The 13,403-nt window shown below is 40.1% G+C and overlaps 1 protein-coding gene across 1 annotated transcript; it reads right to left on the bottom strand.

Annotated features, from left to right (window-relative positions):
- Positions 1–356: 356 nt before the first annotated feature.
- LOC149142737 (uncharacterized) lies at positions 357–5,315 on the bottom strand. Its single transcript, XM_089451568.1, has 4 exons — positions 4,830–5,315; positions 3,136–4,394; positions 2,137–3,027; positions 357–1,989 (listed from the first exon to the last, which is right to left on the bottom strand). The coding sequence occupies exons 1-4, from the start codon at positions 5,313–5,315 to the stop codon at positions 357–359; spliced, it is 4,269 nt and encodes a 1,422-aa protein (XP_089307694.1).
- Positions 5,316–13,403: the final 8,088 nt, after the last annotated feature.

Below are 13,403 nucleotides of genomic sequence, written 5' to 3'. Positions count from 1 at the left end.
CTGCAATTTGTACTTTTGTTTAAATGCATTACACCAAAAATCTATATTCCTAATTTTTTTTTTCCCTTGGGAAAAAGTCGTAATTTTCATTAAGGTTAAGAAAATTACATTTTGCAGATGCCGAAGCATATTCAAAAGCAGGCTTATGCCTATCGAGTTCGTTTAAATCAACTATATATATAAAAGTCTCCACGCAGGGAGCATGTGAATAAGTCAGATCTATGTTCAAAATTTGTGCCTAGCTCTTCGCAGAGAGCGATATATACTGTAATATAAACAAAAAGATGTTCTGTTAAGCTGTATCTACATACTGAAAAAGCAAAAATATCTGCATATGTATATGGGCTTATAGCCCATCATTCCAATAGTTCATCAAATGGCCGATGATAGTACTGATAAAAGGTGCCATCGATTTCCTCTTGGATCCACCAATCCTCCCCTATTCTGTGCGCTGCCTCTTTGGAGAGCTGATCTGCAGTGGTGTTCTGTTCCCTGTAGATGTGATGACAGACAAAAGATTCAAATGACGTAATCAATCTCTTAGCTTCGTCAAGAATATGTCTTAAAGCAAATGCATGACAATGAGATGCATTATTGAGCCAATTGCAAACAACTTTGGAGTCACCAAAAATCTGTAAGTGTCTGCATTGTTTTAGGATAGCAAAATGAATGATATGCTTGGTTGTGATGAGTTCTGCGAAGTTGTTTGTGCCTATGCCCAGGTTAATTTGAATCTTGTAGCGGTGTCTGTCGGTTAGGTGAAGTATGGCACCCCCCCCGCACCCATCATCCTGGGCGGATCCATCAAAAAAAGCCCAGGGCTTAGAGTGATCAATGGGGATAGGAGTGAGAGTTCTAGGTGCAGTGGCAGGGTCCTCATCAGGTAATAAATTGTAATCTGCCACAGTATGAAGAATAATCGATGGCCAGTGTGGCATCTTCAGTTGGAAGATGGATTGATTACGAGCTATCCATATAGCCCAACAAATCAACAGAGGTAGGTTCTTGGCCTTGCCTGTATGCTCTGAGCACCAGTTAGACCAAGCCCCCTGTAGGGTGTTCCCATGCCAATGCTTCAGATGCGGGATATGTGGTGATATGGATTGCCAGAAGTTAATGGTCGAGCTGCAAGTTAGAAACAAGTGCTCTGTGCTCTCCTCAGCATTTAGACAAAGATGACAGCGAAAGGGTCCATAGAAGGATCGTTTCATGAGATTAGAACCTGTGGGTATCTTATCAAAGATGATATTCCACATCAGAAGTCTTGTCCTGGGCACGGCCTTGAATTTCCATATCGACTTCCAAGTGGGAAGGATGTCAGGTGGTTTATGAGGCTCCATAAGCTTAAGGTATCCCAGCTTGGGTGAGTACACACCATGTTTAGCATGTGCCCAGATAATCTCATCTGGTCCCTCCATTAATCGGATATGTGCTTGAGTGAGAGCAGAAGTATAATCCTTCCAATCATCATACCATTGGTGAGGCAGATTTAGAGCTCTGGCAGATAACCAAGCCTGCTGGAGGAATGAGGAATTAGCTTGATCACCAATGTGTTTGATATATGTGATTCCTCTGTCATGGAGATATTGAATAAGATCAGCCGGCAGTCTGTGGGCATTCCCACATCCAACCCAAGGGTCCACTCCAATACGAACTGCATTCCCTTCTTTGATCCGCCATGTGATGCCTTCTCGCAACAGGGGAATTGAATCAATGACAGCTTTCCAAATGTTGGAGAAGTGATAATTGTGTCCATGTTTGATACAGAACCAATCTAATATGGTCAGAGGCTTAATGTACTTGGAATAAGCCACCCTGGTCCAGAGACTGTCTGCAGTGAGTAAACTCCATCTGAGTTTGGCTACCAGAGCTTTAGAGAAGATAGCCAGTCTCTTAATGCCCCATCCTCCCCAGCTCTTAGGCTTAGTAATGGTCTCCCATTTCACCCATGCAAAAATGCGCCCTGGCTGGTGCCCTTTCCAAAGGAATCTGCAGCATATGCTCTAGAGCCTGTTCAGTATGCCCCTTGGTATCCAAGCCAGGGCCATCCAGTACACAGGTGTAGCTTCAATGATCGCTTTAATGAGAACAAGTCTTCCGGCTCTCGAAAGATATTTGTGGTACCAGACTTGTAACCTCTTCTCTACTTTGGAGATGAGCCATAACCAGTCAGCAATCTTATAGCCTGATGGCTTCAATCTAAAACCCAGATACTTAATCCCATCCGATAATTCCAAGGTGACAAATGGGAATCGTTGTGAGGCATAGTTGATTTCATGTGCTGAGCAGCCAACTGATGTAATGGTGGATTTATTATTGTTAATCTGCATCCCCGTGGCCTGCTGGAAAAGTAGGAAGGAGTTATGTAGAGTGGAGGAGTCACCAATACTGCCATTAAGGAAGATGAGGATATCATCAACGAATAAGAGGTGAGTAAGGAAGAAATTATCCACTATTTTGATTCCAGTGATTAGGTGTCGATCCTTGGTGGATAAGATTATCCTACTCAGCCCTTCCATAATCAGGAGGAAGAGCAACGGTGAGAGAGGGCATCCCTGCCTGAGCCCTCTCTCCGCAGTAAAAAAGGAAGTAGCTTCTCCATTGAGGAGGACACTATAAGTTACATCAGTGATGCAACTCATCATCCATTTGATAAAATCATATGGGAATCCAAGATGAGTGAGCAGCAACCTAAGATACAGCCAGTTTGTTCTGTCAAATGCCTTAGAGAGGTCTACCTTGAGAATCATTCCTTTCTGCTTCTTGATTTGAAGAGTATGCATGAGCTCCTGTGCTGTAGCTATGGCTTCATGGATATGCCTATGATGAAGGAAAGCAAACTGTTCTGATGATATATGCTGAGAGAGGATGGGCTTGAGACGGTTTGCTATGATCTTGGCAATAATCTTGTAAAGGCAGTTACAGAGTGAGATGGGTCGGAAATCATCAAAGGAGGTCGGATCATCAGTCTTAGGTATGAGGGCTATGAATGTGGATTTGATAGCTGATGATATCCGACCTCTTTTCCTGCTGTCCTCCACTATACTCAATAAATCTTGGCCCAAAATGTCAAAGAAAGAGATGTAAAATTCAATGGTCCATCCATCTGGACCAGGGCTTTTGTCCTTTTTAAACCATTTCAGAGTTGCTTCCAGCTCATCCATGGTCACCTCCTTTAGTATCTCCTCCGAATTGTCCTGGTCCACATATCTGGGAAAAAGCTCCGCCACTCTCATGATCTCCAGTATATTAACATTCCCTGGCGCCTTATAGATACCTCTAAAGTGTTCGGTGGCCAGCCTGGCCAAATTCTGCTGATTGGAGATGGTGAGGCCATGCTCATCCTTTAATTCCCATATAGTATTGATGGCTTTCCGACCATTAGCAAATTTATGATAGAACTTTGTGTTATTGTCGCCCTCAGTGAGCCAAATAGCCCCGCTTCTCAATCTCATGCTCTCTTCTCTTTCCTTCAATATTTGAGATCGCTTAGCAAGCAGTTGGTTATACTGTTCCTTACTCTCCGGGGAGATGAAAGTTCCTGATGAAGAGTTTTCATACTCAGTGATGATCCTTTCTGCCTCCATGAGAGTGTGGTTATCCTGGATCCTCTTCTGATGTGCCCACTTTTTAGTAATCAGCTTGAGTTCAGTTAACTTCCTGACAAATCCTGTAGACAGTTCCTCATCTTCCCGGATTGGGTTGTTTTGCCAGTATTCATGGACCAGCTGAATGTATGATGGATCTTGAAGCCAGGCAGCATTGAATTTGAAGGGGCTCTTAATTTTGCGTGCGAGGCCATCTACCTCCAGGAAGATAGGCCTGTGATCCGATAAGCCACCCGATCCTACCCATTGACGAACTCTTGGAAGATCATTATATAACCCTTCTTTAATGAGGAATCGGTCAAGTCTTATGGCTAAACTCTGATCTCCACTCCTATTATTTGTCCAGGTATACTGGAGTCTAGCAGAGGGTATGTCAACCCAGTGGTGGCCCTCCAATAGGGAGGAGATGGTATCAGAGAGAGTATCCACTTGGGCCATATGCCCCCAGGATTCACAATAGCCCAGGGAGAAATTAAGGTCCCCCCCCAAAATGATGTTATCAGCTTGAAAGAGCCCCCTTTCAAGTAGGGATCTCCAGAAAGTACCTCGATCAGAACAGGGTCCATAGACATTTATAATGCGGATATCCCTTGCAAGAGTATGTTCGTGTATGTCGAGGCCTATGAACCCTTTACCTCCCCAAAAATTGCAAATGTCCACAGTCTTGTTACAGACCCCAATAGCCAGGCCCCCAGATCTGCCTAATGCATCAAGTGCATGGAAAGTCCAATTCGGGAGCCAAGAAGAAAGAGAGCGAATGAGATGGTCCGCCTGGCAGAGGGTCTCCTGTAGAAAAATAATATCCAGTCGATCCGAGGTTAACAACCTCCTGAGTGCTAGTTTTTTGGCTGAACTAGCAAACCCCCTACAATTGTATGAGAGGAATTTCATGAGGAAGGAGGTGGAGGGCCATCCTTCGCTCTAAGGGCCCCAAAAATGGTATGCTGTCACCCAAGGGCGACCTCCTCATCCACAGTCTGCCTAGCTTTAGTGATACGGGATGGACGACCTAGAGTGGACTTGTGGGAGGTGGGGGGACTAACAGGGTCAAGACCAATAACATTCGGTCCTCTGTCTTTGATCCGAGGATGAAGGGAGTATCGGGGAGATGGCTTAGATAGTGCAGAGGTCGAAGTAATCAGGGGGGGGAGCCAAAGGAGGAGGAGGCGGGATCGAGCAAGTGAGGGATGAATGTGAGTGAGAGAATGATGTTAGAGTAACAGGGGGAACAGAGTGTGTAGAGACCGATGAAATGCAAGATGCATAAGATGTCAAAGAGTTAGGAGGAGATGACATACCCGTAACCGCTGTGTCCGTCGAAGGGGTCAGTGTGTGCTCCTGAGCCTCTAAGGACGATGGCGGTGCCGGGGGAGGTGCAATAGTCTCAATACTTGCAGGTCCAGGTCCATCCTGAGGTGTATCTTCCCCTGGTGAGCGCTGATGAGTCTCAGGAGGCTGAACCGGATGTTGATCCAGAGGTGTCGACCGGTTGATATTAGCGACCTCTTCTTGCTCATTCCTTTGTGTTTTCCGTAGAAGCGGGCAGTCCCTGTAGAGATGCCCTACTTTGTGGCATCTGCGGCAGCGATATGGGATGCCCTCATAGTCGATAATATGCCTTCGCGCCGAATCTCTCCACTGAATAGTAATGTATTCATAAATTCCTCCCCGAGTATCCATGTAAATGAGGATCCTGGCATAAGCCATCATGCCCGTCTATAGATAGGACTTGTCATAGCCCATATAAGTTTCGAGTGCATTGCCTATGCGCTTGAAGATTTCTTCTGACCAGTATTGAAGAGGGAGTCCGGGTAGTCGAATCCAGGTAGGACCAACCCCAATCTGCTCTGTCTCAGGATCAAATAATGGTGTCCATCGCTTGAGGAGCACAGGCGCGTGGTCAAAGTGCCAATGTGAGGACAAAACCCAGTTTGTGTGATCGACACGCGCGAACCTAAGTGCAAACCATCCCGTCACAAATGTCTGCATAAACGGGATATCAACCAAGTGATGCCCCCAAATCTCAGTAGCCCAAGCCTTCAAGCGTGCCGCCGTATAGCTGCGTCCCCTGATGCACCCGACCAAAACCCGATCTGCAAAATCCATCGCTTCGCCCCACTGAATGTCCTCTTCCAGTCTGAGAAAATAATCAACTTCTCTTGATTTGAAACACTTTGATTTCCTTCTAGGGCCGCCGGGCGGGATAGGGTTCCTCGGATTGCCAGAAGCCGGTGGAGGGATATGAGCTGGTGCCGAGGGTTGGAAGGTTGCAGGGATACCAGCAGGAGAATCGTGAGAGAAACCAGAAATGGGGCCCGAGAGCGGGGGTACGGAAGAAAAACAGCCTGATGAGGGACCAAGGTAACCCAGGGGGCCGGAAGAGGCAAGAACCAGGTTAGGGTTGTGGGGAAGGCGGTGAGATGAACCGACAGTCTGTGGGGTTAACCCTAGGGTAGGGTTTAGGCTGCCAGCAACAAACCCCAGGGTCGCCGGAGAGTGGGGAGGCGTCGAGAGAGCCGGCCAGGTGGGGGGTTCGTCCGGGAGGACCACCGGTAGAGATCTGGAAGATTCACCATGCGAGTACTGAGAGTAAACCCCAGAGAAATCATCGAAAAACATACCTTCTGAGCTGGCATTGGGGGTTCGCCAGATGGAGACCCCCTCCAAGGGGTCAGCTGAGTAATCCACGGTCTCCAGGTCTTCCATAGTTATCTGCTCCTCGAAACGGTGAGCGCTTTGCGGTGCAGTGAATCCCGGCGAAAACGATATGTAGCGGTAGAAGGTTGATGAGAAACCGCCCACTATATTCTTAATTATTAAACTACTTAAATTATATAAACATTTTTATGTTAAATATAAACTATTTAAATATTGTTTCTTTCATTACATGCAATTCCATTTTATGTAGTTATCAATTTTCTGTATTTAAAATAAATTTCATTTATCGTTGTCCGTATATCGTACATAGTATTTTTTGTGAAAATATTTCTACATTGCATCATACTTTTGGACAACGGAGATATTTAAAATCGTTAATATTAGTTGTACTGTAATTTTTTTGTATAGTCATAAGTTATTTGACTAGTTCGTTTAATTCCTTAGCATTAGTTCTAGCTTGTTTATCAATAGTAGAAAATGTATTTTTTCTTTCATTATTTTTGTTACATGCCATTGTAATTTATTCTCAGATGTAACTTATTTTGTGGCAAGTATTACCATTAGCTTCACTTTATTTTTTTTTATATATAGATTCTCATAGTTATCATAATTGTTTTCTTGTTTTTCTAGTAAAATGTATTTTAGTTTAATTTTTTTTGGTACTATATGAAAATATTTGTGCATAAATTATAAAGAATATAAGTGGTAAAGAATATATTTACTAAGTTAAATTAATAATGACATAATAACTAAAAACATGTATATATTGCTAAGAATTTTATAAAAGTATCAATGATCTCACGTAGTTATTAAATTAGGTTTATATAAGAGCATTGTAGTGAGATGTCACACACCACTTAAACGCCCAACTAACATGTAGAAGGGAAAGGGTGTATAATAAGAAAAACAGTTCAAGTCTAAATACATTGCATTTAAGTTAAATAAGTAAAACATGGAAATAATGTATACAAGTTCTATTATAGATTTGTAATAGAATTCAATGTGTGATACTACTTGGAACACTACACCATAATTTTAGGGTTATATGAAAGATTGTTATTAATTATTTTCTTTGATGTGTCTTCTTGCTCATTTGATGATTAATTGTCATGGTCACACGAACAACTGGTGGATTCACACTCATTGTGGGTAATTTAGTCTTGTTGGATGATGTCCTAACATACATGTTTTCATTGGTTAGTGGATATTTGTTGCCACTGAAAGTCCAAAGCTCTAAGGTGAAGTTCAACCCTTCATTAGCTAGTTGGTCTACCAACTTGTTGCATTTTCGTAGGACATGTTGGAGAATGATCACGTTGATGGATACGAGTTGATGTGCAATATTTTCTAAGCTAGCTAGGAGATACCAAATTTCATTGAATTTGGGTGGAGTGGAACCATTTTGCATTCTTTCGAGCATGTCGATAATGATTTTAGAGTCACCTTCCATAACAAGAATTTATATGCCTAGTTTCCTTGTGATTTGTAATCCTTTTTCTACCACATAAAGTTCGACAATGTTGTTGGTGTTATGGTCAATGGCCCCTATGCACAAATGTAAAATGTTTCCTTTATCATTTTTTAATGCACCGCCATAATTGGTAGGGGTTACCCTCGGATGTACCATCAAAATTCAGTTCTATGAAGCCTTTTGTCTAAGGTGACCAATGATTTGGACTAGCTTGGGTGCGAGGAGTGTGTAAGCTATGACTTGTTAGCATTGATAGATAAGATCTAGAAGAGAGGGGATGGAGGCTTCAGAAGGGTCACATTCCTAACCTTGACTATGCCATGGAGAAGCCTAAATGGATTCCGTGATCTTATCCATAAATTTTTTCCAAACCATGTTTAACGTTCTTAAGGTATCTATAAATATTCTTTGATTGCAATCTTTCAAAATTTCCTAGACTATTAACCCTTGGAATAATTGTCAAAATCTGTTGATTATTGGATTATGAAACACTCTAGTGTGCCATTCCTTCAAAGTTTTATTTAGGTTCATATTGTCTCTGAGGATTTTCCTAAAGATGGTTTCTAGGTAATCCCATAATTCTAACGAAACCAAATAGTCATTCATAAGATGTTCTAATGTTGGAATGGAAAATTCAACATTGCGTAGGGCCTTGAAATCCCTATTTTTGTACATAGTCTCAGGTGAGAGTTTTATTATGGATAATGATCCAGATAAAGAATGATATTTTGTGCCAATGATTTAGTTTCCAAAGTTGTTTTCAAGAGTTCTCTTCCACTTGAGTTCCCAAGATCATGAGTAGGTAGTGGGACTCTTTCATGTTGCATTCCCATTTATGATTTTGTCCCCATATGAGGATATTATTTCCATTTTGAGATGTAGCTTCCAAATTAGTTTCCAAGAGTTCTCCTCCACTGGAGTACTTGAGTTCATGAGTATGTTGTAGGCCTATTTGATGTTGTATTCTCCTTAGTGGTTCTATCCCCATACGAGGATATCATTTTCCTTTTGAGTTTTGATTTTTCTTTGTTCCAACTCTTGACGCAAGGCTTCGTGATTTTTGGAGGTGATGGTAGAATTCTCTCCTAGGTCGTTGTTCCATATCCTTCATTAAGTTTTCTCCATTGTGTTGTTCCAATAGTATTTAGCCAATTTTTTTTTCTATTTTTTCATTTATGTCTTTAGAGTTATTTAAAGAGAATTGTTGTTTCCAAGAATCCTCCCAAAATAGAGCTAGGTTTCCACTACGGATTTATGAGAACCTACATTTTTGTATTAAATTCTTATTACTTCAAGCATGATTCCATAGGTGTGACCCTTTGATTTTTTCCTACATCTTGATGACTTGATTTCTATTGACATTAGGAATGTATTTACTTTTCCATATCCTTCTCTAGAGAACATCTGGGTTTTTAAACCACCTACACCAGGTTCGAGATGCGATAGCTTGAAGTGAATACTCAAATAGGATGGTTCTACTAGCAATATTGACAACTTTGAAAGTCCAACAAGATATTTTTTTTGTAGTTTGAAGAGTACGTTTCCCCAAATGTTGAAGCAGATAGGGTCTTGCACTAAAGAAATGCCTAAATATTTGGTTAGAATAGAGCTCCGTTGGAAACCAAGGAATATGGAAATGTGGGATTGGATGGGAATATGGGTGTTGAAGAAAAAGATTTGATATTTGATCATATTTACGCAACTTCCAAAACACTGGTGAAGTAAGTAAGAATGGATTAATGGTTTAAGGCTTCCTTGATGGTTGGTTGGCCCATGAGAAGGGTGTCATCAATTAATTGCTAGTGGGAGGAAGGTTATCATTTTATTAAATTAAATAAGCAATATAGGGATCTAGTGGAGATGACATGTTTTATGTATCTTCCCAAGTCTTCGGCCATGATTAGGAATAAATAGTGTGAAATGAGATCTCCTTGACGAATGCCTCTGGATGGGAAAAATGTGCTTGAGAGAGATCCATTGAAAACGATGGAGTGGAAGGTTTTGGATATGAGGCTTGATATTGAGGAGACCTAGGTGTCTTGTTAACTAAAGGTTGTTAGCATGTGTGATATAAATTTCCATCATAGCTTGTCAAATACCTTTGACATGCCCAACTTGATACTCATGCCTAAAGATTTTTTGTAGATAAGTGAATGGATTTGTTCTCAGGCGATGATGATACTATCTAGGATTTGTCTACATCCAACTTAGCTTGATTTCTCATTGGACATTATGAGGGACAAGAGAGGTTTGAGCCAAAGTTTTATGACTTTAGAGATAATTTTGTAAATGACATCGTAAAGGGAGATAGGTTTAAAGTTTACAGGGGATTATGACTGGGAATTCTTGGGGATGAGGGTTAAGAAAGTGGCGTTAACACTAGATGGGATGCATAGGTTCTTTCTTGAATATTATATGGGCTGAGTGACCTCATTTCCCACAATCTTCTAGCACTCTTAAAAAAAATCTATTGTGAAACCATTAGGTCCTGGGGCTTTGTTCCTGGGCATGCTCATAAAATTTTCTTCCACTTATGCTATTTTAATTTCCCTCATCAACATTGCATTTTCATCTTAAGTGATTATTTTGGGAACATGGGTTATAATATTTTTGATGGTTGGAGCTATGTCTTGAATGGGTTCTGCAATGGGAATTTCCTCCTGCTATAACCTTTCATTCATTCAAATTTTTAAATTGATTTATTTTATGGAAAGTTTTCTATTTTTGCTTGGTCCATGATGTCTTGTTCAACTCTTGATATTTTAGATGTAAGTTCTTCTTTATGCTCATGGATGTTTCCAAATTCGGAATCATTTCATCACTTCATTTGTTGTTTGAGTTCTTTTATCATTTGATGGAACCTATACATAGCATTTCCCTCTATCGAGGTAGAATCATACCACCATTAGTAGATGTTATTTTAGAAATTAGGAATCTGTTTAGGAAGGAGGAAACTTGAGATGATATGTCTCTTCCTTCTTTTCTAAGTATACATGATATTGTTGGTTTCTATGTCAATAAGATTTGATTACTAATGAATATTAAGAAGTGTAGGTAGGCGTCCTCTAGTTTTGGAGTGCTTTCTTCCTTTTCCTGAATGGATTTAATTAAATTGAAATATTCTCCAATGATCCAATGGTTAGGGTGGACAAGTTTTTCTAGGTATTGTAGGTTGTCTAGGAAGGGTTTTTTTTGTCTCTGGGAGAGATAGGGCCATAGACATTAGTAATGAAGCATGGTTTTCAGATCCAATGGGTTGAAATTAGGCAATGAGGGAGTGTTGGTTGACAAGGAGTTGTCCAAAGTTATGGTTTATGGGTTGCAAAGGATTTAATGCCTTAAGAGGCGCCTAAGGCATCATTGGCTATAGCATGGAAATTTATCCAAATGGTAAGGGAAAGGGTTTGGCGAGTGGAGGTAGAGCATTTGGTTTCTTGTAGTAGTAGGATATCATGGTTTTCATCTTTAATTTTTTGTTTCAAGAGTATTTTTTTTCTTTTACATTAAGACCCCATATATTCCATGAAGTAATATTCATTAATAAGGAATATGGGGGAGGGTTGGTCTCTATCATGGGTTTGAATCAACCAAATTTTACTGGGCATTCTCCCATCTCCTTGATTAATTGTTGGGATTTTATACCTTGTTTTTTTACCTTCTATGCAATTTTTAGAGTGGCCCTTATTTATGTTTCCTTTAATTCCTAATGAAGAGGAATGCGTAGACTTAGAATTATTACTTGAGTATTTTTTTCCTACATTCTTCTACTAGTTGAAGTAGAATTTCACAATCAACTAGACTTGTTCCTTAGGGATGTTGATGGGATCTGTGGTCTTCTATTCTTGGGTGATCTGGAGGATATCTACATCTCATAAGTCAACGTATTGTAGATATTCGTGTTATAATTCATCCTTCTCATCTTCTAACATCTCTATATCATCCTCTATATTTTACTTTATTGTAAACATGTGGGAGCTCTTAGATAATTCTTATCCTTTGACCAACCCCTAGTAATTTTTGTGATATTTTGTGTTCCCAAGGTTTTTTCTTCTTCTTTTAACTCTTCTTTTACTATATTCAGAGTTGAGAATCTATTTGTAGGTGTTTCTTTGGAAGAAGAGGGGTTGAAAAGTCCTTTCTTTGTGGATTTTTCCCTTTTTAATACTTTTGTGTAACCATACTTTGTTACTTGATGATTACCTTGTGCATCTTTCTGTGTTTGATTTTTGGGGAATTCCTTAAATAGATTCCCATATTCATGGCATTTCCTCTAGGGGAAGGAGATATATTCATAATCTATGTGATATTCCCAAATGTTATCATGAGAATTGATGTTTATCTTAGCTAGAAGGGGTTTGGTGAAGTACAAGTAGATGCAAAGGTGGGAATAGGAGGTGTAGTGGCCATGTTTCGTGACTTCCAATAGCATCACAAAGGAACGTATTTCATTTCCCAAGAATTATAGGTTGTTTAATTCCCAAAATTCTTGTGGAAATGAATAGAGGTGAATCCATACAGGAGCGAAACTGAATTTTTCCTTATTTGGGTTAAAGGATTCTACACGTGATGTCATGTACAATCCCACTAAGTTGACAAAAATGAACCTCCCTAAAAAAGCTCCTATGAGTATTCAACAATGTTGAAAATTACTATGGAGAATCCCTTTGGGTGGAGCTTTAGTTCTATGTCACCTTTGATCTACCAACTTTTTCTCATATAGGTGATGAGGGTTTTATTTGTTGGCCAATAACCCATAAACTTGCAGAGAAATGCTTGGTCTACAATGTGTTGAATTATTTCCCCGATTTATCATATATTATCTCATAGGTTAGTGCTTATTTGGTTTGTGGGAGGCAAACATTTGAGCGAGAATCAGTTGATCTCTTTGAAATGTTAGGTTTCTTGGCACGAGTGTTTTGGATTTGGTAGCATCTAAGCTTAGTTGCTAATTGTTTTTGTGTGAGGTAGCTGGGAACTTCTGAGCATTGGGGTGGAAGCTCTTATTGGCTACTGCATTGCAAAATTAGGTGCTTCCTCCTTCCCCCATGGGGCCGCCATGATCCTTCAGGAAAAGGGGAAGTTAAACCCTAACATAGGTTTCTTATTGTATTCCTCTCACTATTTAAGTTTGAGATCTCTAATATTAAAGTGTGTGTATTTAATAAACAAAAAAATCATCCTTTGAGATTTGCTTTAAGAAAAACTCAAATATAAATATATGAGATAATTTTATTTTATTTTTAGATTAAAATAAGGTTTTAAAATATCCACCAGATCCAATATCTCATCCCTCAATGGAGGAGACCCATCCTTTAAATGAGATGGAAAGATAATCAGACATAATTCTTGCTTCTACAATGAGTTGGTGAAAATGTACCCATGCGTCGAATTAATTGGATAGCGACAATGAAACAACAAATATGGAAGAACCTTTGAAAGTGGGATAATCTCAAAGAAATGATGTGAATGCCCCCCCCCCCCCCCCCCCCCCCTTATAGTAGTTCCTGATAATTCTACAGAATGGATTGATGTCTCGAAAAGAAATGGAAAAAAAAGAAAAATCCATGATCAATCATGGGATATGACACCAGGAATGTAGTAAATGTATTTTGTTGTATTGTTCTTATTGGCGATGGATGATATATTGTAATATGATATTTTGAGGC

The sequence above is a fragment of the Pinus tabuliformis genome, chromosome X (genome assembly GCF_031772625.1).
Source record: "Pinus tabuliformis cultivar Carrire ecotype Pingquan chromosome X, CPIR1, whole genome shotgun sequence".
Lineage (NCBI taxonomy): Eukaryota > Viridiplantae > Streptophyta > Pinopsida > Pinales > Pinaceae > Pinus > Pinus tabuliformis.
This window is presented reverse-complemented; position numbering and strand designations above follow the sequence as displayed.